The sequence below is a fragment of the Sminthopsis crassicaudata genome, chromosome 1, assembly GCF_048593235.1.
Source record: "Sminthopsis crassicaudata isolate SCR6 chromosome 1, ASM4859323v1, whole genome shotgun sequence".
NCBI classification, from domain to species: Eukaryota; Metazoa; Chordata; class Mammalia; order Dasyuromorphia; family Dasyuridae; genus Sminthopsis; species Sminthopsis crassicaudata.
The window spans coordinates 397,504,923-397,521,209 of record NC_133617.1 but is presented as its reverse complement, the minus strand read 5'-3'; the positions used below and the strand labels follow the sequence as shown (position 1 = coordinate 397,521,209).

The window sequence follows — 16,287 nt, the reverse complement described above, 5'->3', positions numbered from 1 at the left end:
CCCAATACAGGTTGAGGAGCATTGGCCCAAAATTCTTGTGGGCTATAATCCTCATTCTCTTCTTCCCCCTATCTTGTATCTTACTTCTCTACTCATAAGATAGCTTATTACTAAATGTCAGACCTGGAAGACCTTTTACAAAAAAAAAAAAAAAAAAAAAAAAAAAATTAAAAAAAAAATTACCTGATCTAACCCTCTCATTTTACAGATCAAAAAACTGCAAGAGAGGAAAGGAATTCTTTCAGATCATCTAGCAAGTAAGCAACAGGAATGTCCTGAAGAATGAAACTAAAATTCCTACAATTTCAACACACTCTAAAAGTGAGTTCATGGGGAATAAGATCCTGGGAATGTCAATTGGAGTGTACTTTCCTCTCCCTTTATAGAGCAAGGATTACTCTACTAGAGAACTCATGGTCTCTTAATCACTTGGGAAAGATATGGAGAACTTAGGGGGGATACAAAAGATAGCCACAGAAGGGCAAAAAGGTATGGGAAGCAGTTCTCTGCAAAATGTACTAAATATGGAGAGGTAAGGGATCTTTCTCAATTTCCCTGCATCTCTCTATATGTACTTATCCCTTCAAACTAGTATATATTCCCAGGCTCCAGGGAGGAAGATGGGAAAGAACACAAAACAAAAGAGAAAGGAAAAATAAATTTTTAAAGATAGTAAAATTATTTTCTTGGTTTGGGAGAATTTGGATAAATGCATATGTTGAAGTTTAACGGGACCAAGGAAATAGTAGTTTCTTGTGAAAGTCAAGTTTTCTTTGTTTGACTGAAGCAGTTATTTGCTGTAGATGGGTGGTAAAAGTTGCAACATAACCATCAGGGAAATGAAGGATGAGGAGATCCTCATGATATCCTAAAGGGAGAAGAATGACCTTCAATTGGAAAGGGAACTGTCCAGATATTTTGGAGTATGCTCAGATGGGCCCCAGGCCCCAGCATTGAAGCTGGGTGGTCAAAGAAATCTTTTGTTGCCTTCCTTCAGTATCTCCTTTGTACCTGGGGACTCCCCCTCCATGGAGAGTGGTTATCCCACTGACTGTGCCATCTTTGCATGAAGGCTCTGGTGGGCAATGAGGTGTGCCCGCTGCTTGAAGCTCTTGTCACATTCACTGCAGCCAAAGGGACGCTCACCAGTGTGCACTCGACGGTGGTCTAGCAGGTAGGAGCGGAGAGAGAAGCTCTTGCCACATTCAGTGCACTCATAAGGCTTCTCACCAGTGTGGATACGCTGGTGATCAGTGAGGTATGCACTTCGGCTGAAGCTCTTGCCACAATCAGTACAGGTGAAAGGTTTCTCACCTGTGTGGACACCTTGGTGGCGAACAAGGTCTGAGGAGCTACGGAAACTCTTCTCGCATTCCTGGCACTTGTGAGGTTTCTCACCTGTGTGTGTACGCTGGTGCCGTGACAGGTCTGACCCCCAACGAAAGCGTTTCCCACACTGCTGGCAGCTGTGAGGTTTCTCAGTTGCCAAGTCTCGGAACTGTCTCTGGCGTGTGGGAGGGCGACCTCTCCTCACCCCGAAGGGGCGCTCTTGTCCCAACTCTCTGTCAGGTCGATTCTCACTTTCCCAGACTTCACCTTCCTCAGTGCTCCAGGGCAAGTCACCTGCAGATCTGCCAGGCAATGTCTCTACTTCTGTCAAACTAGGCTGGGAGGAAGCTTTCTCATTTTGGCTCTTGATCCCCAAACCTGAGTGGAAAAACAGATTATTTGGCATCTCATCTGATAGAGGGAAGATAAATTAAACCACCTAACTTTAAGATAAAGTGAAGGACTAAGGTATCAAACCATGTGAGGGCAGGAGACTGAAGAAGGAGCCATCTTCTTGAATGCTGCCATCTACTTTATGACCAGCGTGAAGTTTCTTTCATAACAAGGAAAGATTTGCATCCTTCTAATGGAATCTGGAAAACCATATGGAAAACTATATGGGCAAGAGAAAGCATACACACACATACACACATACATGTATATATATATACATACATATATACATGTATATATCTATGTATATATGGCATATGTGTATGTATGTAGCTTCTCGGGAATTGGAGGAGGGGGGAGTTATTTGCTTAAAGGTCAGCCAGTTGCATTTTCTTTGCTATTAACCAAATTGTGAAGAGTCACCACTTTTAAGTGACAGAGGGCTCAACAGCCTATAGAGTTCAGAGAACTGAACGTGATACATTTAACTATGGATGAAAACTTTTTTTTTTTTTTTTATAAATTTATTTATATATATATATTTTATTAAAGCTTTTTATTTACAAAGCATATGCAGGGGTAATATTTCTAATACTATCCTTGTAATACCTTTTGTTTCAAATTTTCTCCTCCTTCCCTCCACTCCCTTCCCTAGCTGGCAGGTAATCCAATACATGTTAAATATGTTGAAATACATGTTAGATCCAATATATGTATACATATTTATACAGTTATCTTGTTGCACAAGAAAAATCAGATCAAGAAGGAAGAAAAAGAAAAACTGAGAAAGAAAACATAATGCAAGCAAATAATAGAAAGAGTGAGAATGCTATGTTGTGTTCCACACTCAGTTCCCACAGTCTTCTCTCTAGGTGTAGAAAAGGATGAAAACTAGTCCTTACCCTGAGAGATATTGCGGAAGTTCTCCCGTTTTATATCCCAGAAGAGGTCCCTCTGAGTAGGATTCAGACACCCCCATTCTTCTCGAGAGAGATAAAAGGGCACATCTCCAAATGTCATCGATCCCTGAAACAGTGGAACAGTTTGGCTCAGTGTAAATTGACCTCAATATAATTATACCCCTCAGGTCTGGATTTACAGGGCTGGGATGTGACAAGATCAAAATATCAATAACAACAACTGAATTTTAGATAGTGCTTTGGGCCATGCAAAGAGTTTTACAAACATATCTAATTTGATTCTCATGATAACCTGTGAGAACTACAGTCCCTATTTTATAGAAGAAAAAAATGAAGCTCAAAAAGGAAGCATCTTGTCCACTATCACTTAGCTTATAAGTGCCAGAGGGTCTTTCCTGTTTTCCTATCCAATACTCTTGCTCACTATGCTGTGAAAGGAGGGGAATAAATCTGAAAAATACAATGGAGTCCCAACCTAAAAGGATAAACTCTGGGTCCTTTCTTACTCTGTTCCTTTAACTAACTTGCTCTTTCTCAGTTTCTTTGCCTGCTAGGTTCCTCCTCTACCCTTCTGGCACCCTGAAAAGCCTAGGATCCCTTCTCAGAATGATTTTAAATGCAAAAAATAAAATACAGAGGAAATCATTATATTAAAATATAGTTGTTATAATATATTTTTAAAAGAAACCCAAGTATATGAATCCCAGTGAATTATTACTTTAGAGCCTTCTACATTGAAGACTCCAAAATCTGTATCCCTAATCCTGTTCTAAGTTCACTTCATCTCCAACTGTCCATAAGATATATCTGCCCAAATTTCAAACATGATAAAATCAAGTTTTGCTCACAAAACTTATTCTTCCTTTTGATTTCACTAATAGAGTAGGAGAGAGAGAGATAGAAGAATGAGAATGAATGAATTCTTTGGTCTGTGCTCAGACCCCATTAGTCCTTTCTTTGGAGGAGGATAGCATTTTTCATCATGAATCCTTTAGGGTTGTTTTAGATCACTGTATTGCCAAGAATAAGTCCCATGTACAGTTGTTCATCATACACTATTGCTTGTTATTGTATACTATGTTCTCCTGATTCTGCCCACCTTACTCTATAAATTCATGTTAAGTCTCCAGTTTTTCTGAAATCATCCTACTTGTCATTTCTTATGGCACAATAGTATTTCATTACAGTCATATACTACGACTTGTTAAGCCCAAATGATGGGCATCCCCTCAATTTCCAATTATTAGTCGCTACAAAAAGAGCTGCTATAAATAGTTTTATACAAGTAGGTTCTTTCTCCTTTAAAAAAAAATCTCTTTAGGATACAGACCTAGTAGGGTATAACTAGATCAAAGGGTATGGCACATACCCTTTTTTTTTTTTTTTTTTTTTTTTAATAGTCCTTTGGGCACAGTTTTCCAAATTGCTCTCCAGAATGGTTGGATCAGTTCACAACTCCACTATCAATGTACTGGTGTCCCAGTTTTCTCACACCCCTCCAGCATTTATAATTTTCCTTTTCTGTCAAATTAAGTAAGTCTGATAGGTGTGAGGTGGTACTTGAATAATATATAAAACTGCTAATGATTTATATGGGTTTATTTTTATATCTTGCAATTTTATTAAAGTTAATTATTTCAAGTAGTTTTTTTTTTGTTGTTGATTCTTTAAAATTTTCTAAGCATACTATCATATTCTTTGCAAAGAGTGATAGTTTTTTTTCCTCATCACCTGTTCTAATAACTTCAACTTCTTTTTCTTCTTGCTACAAGCTAGAATTTCCAGTACAGTATGGAATAGTGTGATAACAGGCATCCTTGCATATTCATCCTAATCTTACTAGGAGGGCTTCTATCCCAATCACAGATAATACTTGCTGATGGTTTTAGATAAATTTTAAGGAAAGTTCCATTTATTCCTATGTTCTGTAGTGTTTTTAATAGCAATGGGTATAGCATTTTGTCAAAGGCTTTTTTAGCATTTCTTGAAATAATCATGAGATTTCTATTGGTTTTATTATTTATGTGGTCAAGTATACTGACAGTTTTCCTAATATTGATCTAGCCTTGCATTCATGGTATAAATCCCTCCTGACCATTGTGTATGATACTTGTGATACATTGGTGTAATCATCTTGCAAGTATTTTATTTAAATTTTTAGCATAAAAATTCATTTTAAAAATTGAATTATAGTTTCTTTCCCTGTTTTCTCTTGATGTAGGTAATCAGAATCATATTTGTGGCATACGTGCAATTTAGTAGGACTCCTTTGTCTATTTTTTCAAACAGATTATATATAGAATTGCTTTTGCTTTTTTTTACTTGTGAATCCACCTGGTTCTAGGGATTTTCTTTCTTATGAAGTTCACTGAAGGCTTATTCAATTTCCTTTTTTAAGATGGGTTATTTAGGTATTCTATTTCCTTTTCTGTTATTTTGACAATGTATATTTTTGTAAATATTCTTCCATTTTACTCAGGTTGTCATATTTATTAGCATATAACTGGTCAAAATAGCTTCTATTAAGTTTTTTTAAATTTATTATGATTTTCCCCAGTTACATATAAAAAAATGACATTTTTTGGTTATACATATATATTATTTCCCCCCCAATATTTATTTTAACTTCCTCTTTATTGTTAGTAGGTTCACCTCTTTCATTTTTAATATTAGTAATTTGATTTTCTCTTTTTTTTAAATCAAATTAACCAATAGTTTATCTCTTTTATTGGGCTTTTATATATATGTAAAACCATCTTCTAATTTTATATATTAGTTCAACTGTTGTCTTTCAATTTTATTAATCTCTCTTTGGATTTCCAATTTATTTATTTATTTTTTCTCAATCCACTTTTTTTTTTTTTATTTAATTTTTATTTTATTTTATAATTATAACTTTTTTTTTTTGACAGTACATATGCATGGGTAATTTTTTATAACATTATCCCTTGCACTTACTTCTGTTCAGATTTTTTCCCTTCCTCCCCCAACCCCCTCCCCCAGATGGCAGGCAGTCTTATACATGTTAAATATATTACAGTATGTTCTAGATACAATATATGTGTGTAGAACCAAATTTCTTGTTGCACAGGAAGAATTGGATTCAGAAGGTAAAAATAAAAGTTTACACTCATTTCCCAGTGTTCCTTTTCTGGGTGTAGCTGATTCTGTCCATCATTAATCAATTGGAATTGGATTAGCTCTTCTCTATGTTGAAGATATCCACTTCCATCAGAATACATCCTCATACAGTATCATTGTTGAAGTGTATAATGATCTTCTGGTTCTGCTCGTTTCACTTAGCATCAGTTGATGTAAGTCTCTCCAAGCCTTTCTGAATTCATCCTGCTGGTCATTTCTTACAGAACAATAATATTCCATAACATTCAATTACCATAATTTACCCAACCATTCTCCAATTGATGGACATCCATTCATCTTCCAGCTTCTAGCCACTATGAAAAGGGCTGCCACAAACATTTTGGCCCATGCAGGTCCCTTTCCCTTCTTTAGTATTTCTTTGGGATATAAGCCCAGTAGTAGTATGGCTGGGTCAAAGGGTATGCACATTTTGATAACTCTTTGGGCATAATTCCAGATTGCTCTCCAGAATGGTTGGATTCTTTCACAACTCCACCAACAATGCATCAGTGTCCCAGTTTTCCCACAGCCCCTCCAACATTCATCATTATTTGTTCCTGTCATCTTAGCCAATCTGACAGGTGTGTAATGATATCTCAGAGTTGTCTTAATTTGCATTTCTCTGATCAATAGTGATTTGGAACACTCTTTCATATGAGTGGAAGTAGTTTTAATTTCATCATCTGAAAATTGTCTGTTCATATCCTTTGACCATTTATCAATTGGAGAATGGCTTGATTTCTTAAAAATTAGAGTCAATTCTCTGTATATTTTGGAGATGAGGCCTTTCTCAGAACCTTTTAACTGTAAAAATGTTTCCCAATTTGTTACTTCCCTTCTAATCTTGTTTGCATTAGTTTTGTTTGTGCAGAAACTTTTTAATTTGGTGTAATCAAAATTTTCTATTTTGTGATCAATAATGGTCTCTAGTTGTCCCTTGGACACAAACTCCTTCCTCCTCCACAAGTCTGAAAGGTAAACCATCCCATGTTCCTCCAATTTATTTATGATTTCGTTCTTTATGCCTAAATCTTGGACCCATTTTGATCTAATCTTAGTATGTGGTGTTAAGTGTGGGTCCATGCCTAGTTTCTGCCATACTAATTTCCAGTTTTCCCAGCAGTATTTGTCAAATAATGAATTCTTATCCCAAAATTTGGGATCTTTGGGTTTGTCAAACACTAGATTGCTATTTTTATTCACTATCTTGCCCTGTGAACCTATCCTATGCCACTGATCAACTAGTCTATTTCTTAGCCAATACCAAATGGTTTTGGTGACTGTTACTTTATAATACAGTTGTAGATCAGGTACAGCTAGACCACTTTCATTTAATTTTGTTTTCATTACTTCCCTTGAAATTCTCGACCTTTTGTTGTTCCATATGAATTCTGTTGTTATTTTTTTCTAGGTTATTAAAATAGTTTCTTGGAAGTCTGATTGGTATAGCACTAAATAAATAGATTAGTTTAGGGAGTATTGTCATCTTAATTATATTCGCTCGGCCTATCCAAGAGCACTGAATGTCTTTCCAATTATTTAAATCTGACTTTATTTTTGTGGCAAGTGTTTTGTAATTTTGCTCATATAATTCCTGACTCTCCTTTGGTAGATATATTCCCAAATATTTTATACTATCGACCGTTATTTTGAATGGAATTTCTCTTTGTATCTCTTGCTGTTGGATTGTGTTGGTAATGTATAAAAATGCTGAGGATTTATGTGGATTTATTTTGTATCCTGCGACTTTGCTAAAATTCTGAATTATTTCTAATAGATTTTTAGCAGAGTCTTTGGGGTTCTCTAAGTATACCATCATGTCATCTGTGAAAAGTGATCATTTGATTTCCTCATTTCCTACTCTAACTCCTTGAATCTCTTTCTTGGCTCTTATTGCTGAGGCTAGAGTTTCTAGTACTATATTGAAAAGTAATGGTGATAGTGGGCAACCTTGTTTCACTCCTGATCTTACAGGGAGAGGTTCTAGTTTATTGCCATTACATATGATGTTTACTGAAGGTTTTAAATATATGCTCCTTATTATTTTAAGGAATAGTCCATTTATTCCTATACTCTCAAGCGTTTTTAGTAGGAATGGATGTTGGATTTTATCAAATGCTTTTTCTGCATCTATTGAGATGATCATATGGTTTTTGTTAATTTGATTTTTAATATGGTCAATTATACTAATAGTTTTCCTAATATTAAACCAGCCCTGCATTCCTGGTATAAATCCCACTTGGTCATAGTGTATTATCCTGGGGATGATTTTCTGAAGTCTATTTGCTAATATCTTATTTAAGATTTTAGCATCAATATTCATTAAGGAAATTGGTCTATAGTTTTCTTTCTCAGTTTTCGATCTACCTGGTTTAGGTATCAGTTCCATGTCTGTGTCATAGAAAGAATTTGGTAGGACTCCTTCAATCCCTATTCTTTCAAACAGTTTACATAGCATTGGAGTTAGTTGTTCTTTAAATGTTTGGTAGAATTCACATGTAAATCCATCTGGTCCTGGGGACTTTTTCTTAGGAAGTTGGTTAATAGCTTGATCTCTTTCTTTTTCTGAGATGGGACTATTTAGACTACTTACTTCTTCCTCTGTTAATCTGGGCAAGCTATATTTTTGAAGGTATTCTTCCATTTCATTTAAGTTATCGAATTTATCGGCATGAAGTTGAGCAAAGTAGCTCCTAACTATTGTTCTAATTTCCTCTTCATTAGTGGTGAGTTCACCCTTTTCATTTTCAAGACTAACAATTTGCTTTTTCTCTTTCCTTTTTTTAATCAGGTTTACTAAGGGTTTGTCTATTTTGTTGGTTTTTTCATAGAACCAACTCTTAGTTTTATTAATTAATTCAACAGTTTTTTTACTTTCAATTTTATTAATCTCACCTTTTATTTTTTGAATTTCAAGTTTTGTGTTTGTCTGGGGGTTTTTAATTTGCTCCTTTTCTAGCAATTTGAGTTGTAAGCCCAATTCGTTGGCCCTCTCTTTCTCTATTTTATGCAAGTAGGCCTGTAGAGATATAAAACTTCCCCTTATTACTGCTTTGGCTGTATCCCACACATTTTGGTATGATGTCTCATTATTGTCATTCTCTTGGGTGAAGTTATTAATTATGTCTATGATTTGCTGTTTTACCCAATCATTCTTTAGTATAAGATTATTTAGTTTCCAATTATTTTTTGGTCTATTTTCCCCTGGCTTTTTATTAAATGTAATTTTGATTGCATTATGGTCTGAAAAGGATGCATTTACTATTTCTGCCTTACTGCATTTGATTTTGAGGTTTTTATGCCCTAGTATATGATCAATTTTTGTATAGGTTCCATGAACTGCTGAGAAGAAGGTATATTCCTTTATGTCTCCATTTAGCTCTCGCCAAAGATCTATCATATCAAACTTTTGTAGTATCCTATTTACCTCTTTGACTTCTTTCTTATTTATTTTGTGGTTTGATTTATCTAATTCTGAGAGTGCAAGGTTGAGATCTCTCACTATTATAGTTTTGCTATCTATTTCCTCTTGCAGCTCTCTTAATTTCTCTTTTAAGAATTTAGATGCTGCACCACTTGGTGCATACATGTTTAATATTGATACTGCTTCATTATTAATGCTGCCCTTTAGCAGGATATAATGCCCTTCCTTATCTTCCAATTTATTTAATTAGAGATTTTTTTGTTTTTTGTTTTTTTTTTTAGTTTTTTTAATTGCATGGCCAAATTGCTAATCTGCTCTTTCTCCATTTTATTAATACAAGCATTTAGAGATATAAAATTTCCTTTAAATATTGCTTTGGATGCATCTCATAGATTTGGGTAGGTTGTCTCATTATAATCATTCTCCTTAATGATCCCATCTATTCTTTAATGTTAAACTCAGGATCTGGAGCTGAAGAAGGAGTCAGATGTGGATTTCTCACCTCATGATTGGTTCTCATTGCAATCATGAAACACCTACCTACATATGAACAAAGTCTACTGACAGAGATGGATTGGAGCCAGAATACTACACTATCTTCTCCAGCAATTTTCTCTACACATCAAGGAGACAATTTGGTTTTGATGTTTCTTTGGATTACAGATATAAACAGAAGTTTTAAAGTTTCTTGGTCAGCTGATAGAAACTGAGGTGGTCAACCCTAAGCAATTTATGAGATCATCTGAGTACATGAAGAAATCAGGGGATTATTATGTTAAAGTTCTAGAAGATGTCATTACAGGACAGATTGTTACTACAGGTAGCTACCTTGATAATAGAATATAAATCCATTCATTCATGTGCAAAGAGGAAAGAGTCTTAAGTGATGAATGCAGAAGAAAATAACTGGGAAAACTGTTGTCAACTTTTACTTTGCTAAGTAAAAAAACCAAACTGTTACAAAAAAGTCTGGATATATTGTATAGCCTTCAGACTATATCCTATGAAGCTTGTTTCTAAAGTAATGATACCAAGAATCATTTTAAGGATCAAAACAACGAATTTTATTGTTACCAGGTTATTCTTTTGGAAAATCAAAAAATTTTATTCCTACAAAAACAGTGACAGTCTTACCCTTCAAATGTTGGACAAAATTTTTATTCCATAAGTTTGGTATATTATTAGAAGATTAATTTGGATTGATGGAACATAATGTGTTATTAGATTGTAGATGAATGTTATGAGGAGGATTACTTTTAATCAAAGGAGCTTTTTCTTGCATTATTATTTTTCTAAAATTGTGTTTTGATTTTTTGCAGTCCAAGTATAGAATATATTTTTTCTCATCCAAAAGAAATGCTGTGTATTAGAGAATATACTGTAATATAAAAAAATTATTAGATAACTAGTTTCTTTAGTTATAATCAAATACTTATACTGACAATGGTTTAACTACAGGCTATCTCTTAATATTAAACATACTAACCATTGTAATTTACTAAATAGAGAGATATTTGGGAGAGCTAATATTAATAGTGGCAAATATCAGATTATGACTTTATAAAAACCTTCCACTTGAAGTAAAAAGAAGAATAAAAGCTAAACTCAAACACTATTTTCTTTATGAAATATACTCTTATTTCTTAATTTGGGACTTACCTCTCCTCCCCTTACACTTCATGTAGCACTCTCCTTATATTTCTTTGACTAATATCATTATTATTATTATTAGTTCTTATCATATATTATTATTAATAGACTGTAATCTTTGTAACTCCCTGAACATTTAACAAAATGCTCTGTAATCAAAGTCAAGGCTATTCTCAGAATATAAAAGTAATATCATATGATGTCATGTCATATCAGCCTGAGATATACATAACTCACATGGATCCCAGAAGAAAAGAAAGCATCCACCATCTCTCTGGTGCTCCCCTCCTTTAGAAGGGCAGGAAGCCGAGAAACAGGTTGAGCTGTGGACAAAAAACAGAATCATTAAGGAAACAGGATTATGTCTAGAATTAGAATTTCTCCCTCTAGAGTCCCTGGAGGTCAATAGGACCCATAAATGGCTACACCATCTGTCGTGTGGCCTATAGAACTAATACTGACCATATACTTAGAAGCATTAAAGTAACTATACAGAGTCCTTCTTTGACCCTAAAGATCCCACTGACCATATTACCTTCATCTAGAGTCAAGAAAAAAGTCTCTTCCTCACAAAGTCTGTGCTAAAAACCCTTCTCCCCTGCCCAAATGTTCCCAGTTCCTATAAGGATGGAGACTGACTTACAGCCACGGCTCCTCTGTTCCTGGGGTTCTGTTCCTGGGTTTCGGCTCCATGCCTTTTCCTCTTGAGATACCCCCTTGGCCTGGGTCTCCCCCTGTGCCAGTGTGGGGCCTGAGGACCTCTGTCCTCCTCCCTGAGTCTCCGTCTCCTCTGAGGGCTCTTCCTGTCCATGCACAACATATATGCCCATCAGTGCAAGGTCCAGGTCAGAAAGTCTAAGTTAAAACCCCCAAAATAAAACAGAGGGTACATCCATCAGGGTTGCAAGAAAGGGGAATGAGGAAACAAATCATCTGCTTCCTGGAAGCATAAAACAATGTGAAATGACATACTATACTTCCAGTTAGAGACCAATGACAACCAAAAAGCGCTGACTAGAACCAGAACCAGCCCCAGAACCATAGTATCAGGGATAAGACCATCCTAACCCCCGGTCCTCTGCAAAATCTTCTCTGCAGTTCCCCCAGCATATTTTCAAACCAACCTCTGCTTGAAGTATAACAGTAACTGAATTGTCTCTCACTCAAGGTAATGAATCTCATTCCTGGACAGCTATGATTGCAAAGCCTCTTTGCAATGGGCATGGGTTCAAGTTACGGCTCTTATTTTTTAGCTCTTATTTGAACCTTAGGTTCTCTGAGCTCAGTTTCCTATTCTATAAAATGGGGATAAGAATATTTGTATTACTTAGCTCTCAAGATGTCTAAGAAGATATTTTGTAAATTGTAAAATGCTAGAGAAATATGAGCTATTAGTATTGTTTTAGTTTTGCATCCTTAGCATTTACTTTTCTGTACAAAGATGCTTAAAAATACGGAAGACCAGAATCCAGTGAGAAAATCTACATGTACACCAAGGATGCCAAGCCCCTCAGTTTTTCCACTTTCTCTTCACTCAGGTAGTGTCTACCAGCTTACCTGCTGCAGTGGGTTTCTGGGCTGTTTCTGTAGGTTCTCCACCATAGCTACAGCTTCCTCCCCACTTGTTGGGCACCGATCTCTCACCCAACCCTGGATGCCTCTGGGAAGGACAGTCAGGAACTGCTCCAGCACTAGCAGCTCCAGAATCTGCTCCTTTGTACGGGTCTCGGGTCTCAGCCATTGACAACAGAGTTCCCACAACTGACTGAAAGCTTCATGAGGCCCATCTGCCTCTCTGTAATGGAACTGCCTAAAACGTTGACGGAAGATCTCTGAGTTGGTGTTTTCCTTCGCTTGAGAAGCTTCCTGCTCCCAGGAGGAATCTTCCTCCACCTTTACTATCAGGAGTTCCTCTGGTTCCACTGAGGCCTGGACTTGTGTGCCCAGAGTTGCAGCCATTACCCCACACTCTGAGTCACAATATCAATTTAATTCTGACTTGCTTTCTGGACAATGACAGTTGTATTTCTGGATACTGGACACTTGTGTTTCCCAAGACAACAATGTCTCACCTTTGGGGACTTGTGAGAGAACTTCTCCTGAAGAAAGAAAAAAAAAAATCAGAGTATTAGCTGATGTGTGTCACATTAAAAAACTCAGGCTATTTCATTTGGTACCAAGTCAGGGCCTTAGGAATAAAGAAATACTCTGTGGAGCATCAGCAGTGGATAGAGCACCAGCCCTGAAGTGAGGAGTTCCTGAGTTCAAATCTGGTCCCAGACACCTAAAACTTCCTGGCTGTGTGACCCTGGGCAAGTCACTTAACCCTATATATATATATATATATATATATATATATATATATATATATATATACACATCTGTCAAGGCCCCAACTCAGGTACTCCACCTACCATAAAAGCCTTTCCTGATGCTTCCAGTGGAAAATTATATATTCCTCTTCAAGTTTCTCTTGCACTGCCTAGTATTATAGTTATTTATACACATGACTTATCCTACCTCTTATCTTGTTTAATACTAGTAAGCAGAGTCTTCACCTGACTTCATCTTTGTATCCTGAGTGCTGAGCAAAGGATTTCGTAAAAATAATATATCAGTTTACTAAATGTTAATTGAATTGAATTGAAATTTTGTAACCTTAAGGGACCTTGACCATCAAAGTAGTTAAGTTGAGAAAATTTGGTATAGAGATTGATATTTTCAAACTTCTGATGTATAATTATGTGAAAACAGAAGCATATTTACCTGTGTAGCTTCAGGAGCTCATAGATTTAGAACTGGAAAAGTTGGTCATCAAAATGTTACTTAACCAAAGTCACTTAGATAGAAAATTGAAGAACCAGAATTCAAACTTACATTGGATTAGATCAGGATCAACAAAAAGAATAACAGCAGCTCACATTTACACAGTACTTTCCCTAAAACAACCATGGCAACAGTGGTATGCCAGAATCAGCTCACACCAGCTCAAAAGCCAATTGTTAAATTTTCTGGGGGAGCACTTACACCAATGAAATTGGCAAACACTATACATACATCAAGGCTTGAACTGTTTTGTTAATTGCCTAGAGTTAAGAAAGTGATAGATAGATAGATAGATAAGATAAAAATCTTAAGAATGCAAATTAAACTTAAAATGTGTCTTATGGACATTTTTTCCCCCAGAGAGCCAGTTTGTGAGCCAAATTTAGGTTTGAACATACAAGGAATTTTCTAACACACGGACCTATCCAACAAAGGAATAGACTGCCCTTAAATTTATGAAGACCCCATTCTGGTCTGGATGATCACTACTTTGAAATGTTAAAAGAGGAGACTCCTGCATCAAATGGAAAGTTAACTTGAAGTGGCCTTCCAAATCTAAACTTCTTTGGCTCTTAGCTACAAAAACTTTAGTCTCAGTGTTTTTCCTCCAACTTAATAAAAAAGAAAATGAGCTAGGATGCCATCTGCATAGAGAAAAAGGGTTCCACAAAGCAAGTGCAATATTTTTTCTTTCATAATCTTGTTCTGGATGCAACATTGGGATAAGGAAAAGGGGTCCCAACCAGTCTACCTCCTTCCCAAGTGGGAAAGGAAATTTCCTGAAGGCTCCAGAAAATGAGCCAAAGTATACCTGTCATCAAATGTGATGACTCTACATACATATCTGGACAGGAACCCTGTTATAATGGAAAGAGCACAAGACTTGATCAGGACTCCAGGCTCTGAATGTCATCTCTCAGACTTGCTTTGCTCTGTGGGCAAATCATCTCACCTGTCCAAATCTTAATTCAATTCAACAAATATTTATTAAATCTCTACTGTTTGCAAGGTCCTGTGGATACAGAGCTGTAAAACAATATAGTCAATGTCTTCCATGAGTTTACAATTCATTAGGGAAATCCTTATAAAACTAAGACAGATGGCTGTAAATTACAGGGAGACAGACAGGTTCAACTGAAGAAAGAACTTTCTAACAATAAGAAGTTCCCTCTAATTCAATCCAACAGGCATTTGAGTGCATTTAAATGCTATATGAGCAAAGCACAGTAGTAAGCACTAGTGTTACAAAAGGAGGAAAATTTCCTTGCTCACAAGACACTTATTTACATTACATTGGGGAGGGAATTCCACATATACACATAATTTGAGAAGGGAAAAACTACCAGGAGCTTACTTGTGTTCTATTAGGGGAGGGAATTCGGCACCCATGGAAAGAAAGAAACACATAATTTGAGAAGGGAGTACTGGAGGGAGAGAAGCATCAGCAAAGACTTGTGTTAGGAGGTGGTTCTAAGAAGTGGAGATGAGGAGGAGTCCGATTCAGACATGACAAAGGCAGTTAGAATGTCGAATTGGGGGAATGGGGAAGGGAAGCATTTATTAAGTCCCTACTAAGCCAGAGTTTTGAAACAGTCATCTAGCACTTCAGTAAAACACCAGGGAGAATTTGTTGGCAGAGTGCAAGGAGAAATTCACGAGATAAAAACTCATTTACAAACGGGCAACGTCAGTTTCCATACTTGTGTAAAAAAAAAATTATACCTGCAATGGGCACGACTCCACCTTGTAATTGAATTGTAGCCTCCGGGAGAACAGATACTATGTACAAAGCTAAAAGCTTTGTAACTTTTCAGAGCCTATTGCAACCACCAAATGCTTAATCAATGCTTGACTAACTGAAGATAATTTATTTGACATTAACATCTGTAAAATGGGTACGATATGAAACACCTGCCCTACCTCACTCAGAAACGTGGGCAGCGGTGTCTGGAAACAGCAGAGCATTGCAGGTGGCAACGCTGGCATGGTTTTTGCTGTCGTGGCTGCTGTCTCGGCTTCGAGCTCCATCAGTACGTCCGCCAAAGGGCGGCGCCTGGGTATCCAGCCTCGCCTGGGCGCAGTCGGCCGGGGTCCCCATTTCGTCCCCTCGGGCTCTGCCCAGCGGCTCAGGGATCCGAACCCAACCGACATCAACCGTTCACCGGGACCCAGCCAGTCCCTGGGGCTCCGCGGGTGGCGGGGACCAGCACAGACTTTCTCGGGACGCTGCGGGGGGCTCTCGGAGGCGGGCACGGGGAACGCCGAGCCGCCCCGGCCGCGCTTGGACGCCGCACCCCGGCAGACACTTACTGCCCCCAGCTGTGGAAGCGGTGGCTTCGGGCTCAGCTGCCAATACCCAGAGCCCGATTTTCCCGCCGAGCATTCTGGGAAACGACCTGGAGACAGTCAGGAATAGAGACTGCAACACCCAGGATGCATCGTAGCACCATCCGGAAATTGGAATAACCAATGGGCAAGAGGACAATTTATCTGAACCAATCAGAGTTTAACTTCATGTTTAACTTCATGGTTAAACCAGAGCACCACTAACTGCAGCATACCCCTCCCCCTTTTATAATTATAATCTTTTATATTCTAGCATAT

General features: G+C 37.1%; 1 protein-coding gene across 2 annotated transcripts; it reads right to left on the bottom strand.

Moving 5' to 3' along the window:
- Nucleotides 1-645: 645 nt before the first annotated feature.
- On the bottom strand, nucleotides 646-16,210 carry ZNF213 (zinc finger protein 213). 2 transcript variants are annotated; one of them, XM_074279951.1, is made up of 6 exons: nucleotides 15,406-16,210; nucleotides 12,415-12,956; nucleotides 11,501-11,660; nucleotides 11,095-11,180; nucleotides 2,625-2,748; nucleotides 646-1,707 (listed from the first exon to the last, which is right to left on the bottom strand). In XM_074279951.1, exons 2-6 carry the CDS (start codon nucleotides 12,814-12,816, stop codon nucleotides 1,040-1,042), a joined length of 1,440 nt encoding a protein of 479 aa, XP_074136052.1. In that variant the 5' UTR covers nucleotides 12,817-12,956; nucleotides 15,406-16,210; the 3' UTR covers nucleotides 646-1,039. The 2 variants fall into 2 exon arrangements, with proteins under 2 accessions (XP_074136052.1, XP_074136051.1); XM_074279950.1 differs by having other exon boundaries at nucleotides 15,604-16,209.
- Between the last annotated feature and the right edge of the window lie 77 nt (nucleotides 16,211-16,287).

Coding starts and splice junctions, on each gene's coding strand:
- ZNF213 (XM_074279951.1), bottom strand. CDS start 12,816: ATGGCTGCAACTCTGGGCACACAAGTCCAGGCCTCAGTGGAACCAGAG. Junction 11,661..12,414: donor CCAGAAACCCACTGCAGCAG/GTAAGCTGGTAG, acceptor GTGCATGGACAG/GAAGAGCCCTCAGAGGAGAC. Junction 11,181..11,500: donor GGAACAGAGGAGCCGTGGCT/GTAAGTCAGTCT, acceptor TTTTGTCCACAG/CTCAACCTGTTTCTCGGCTT.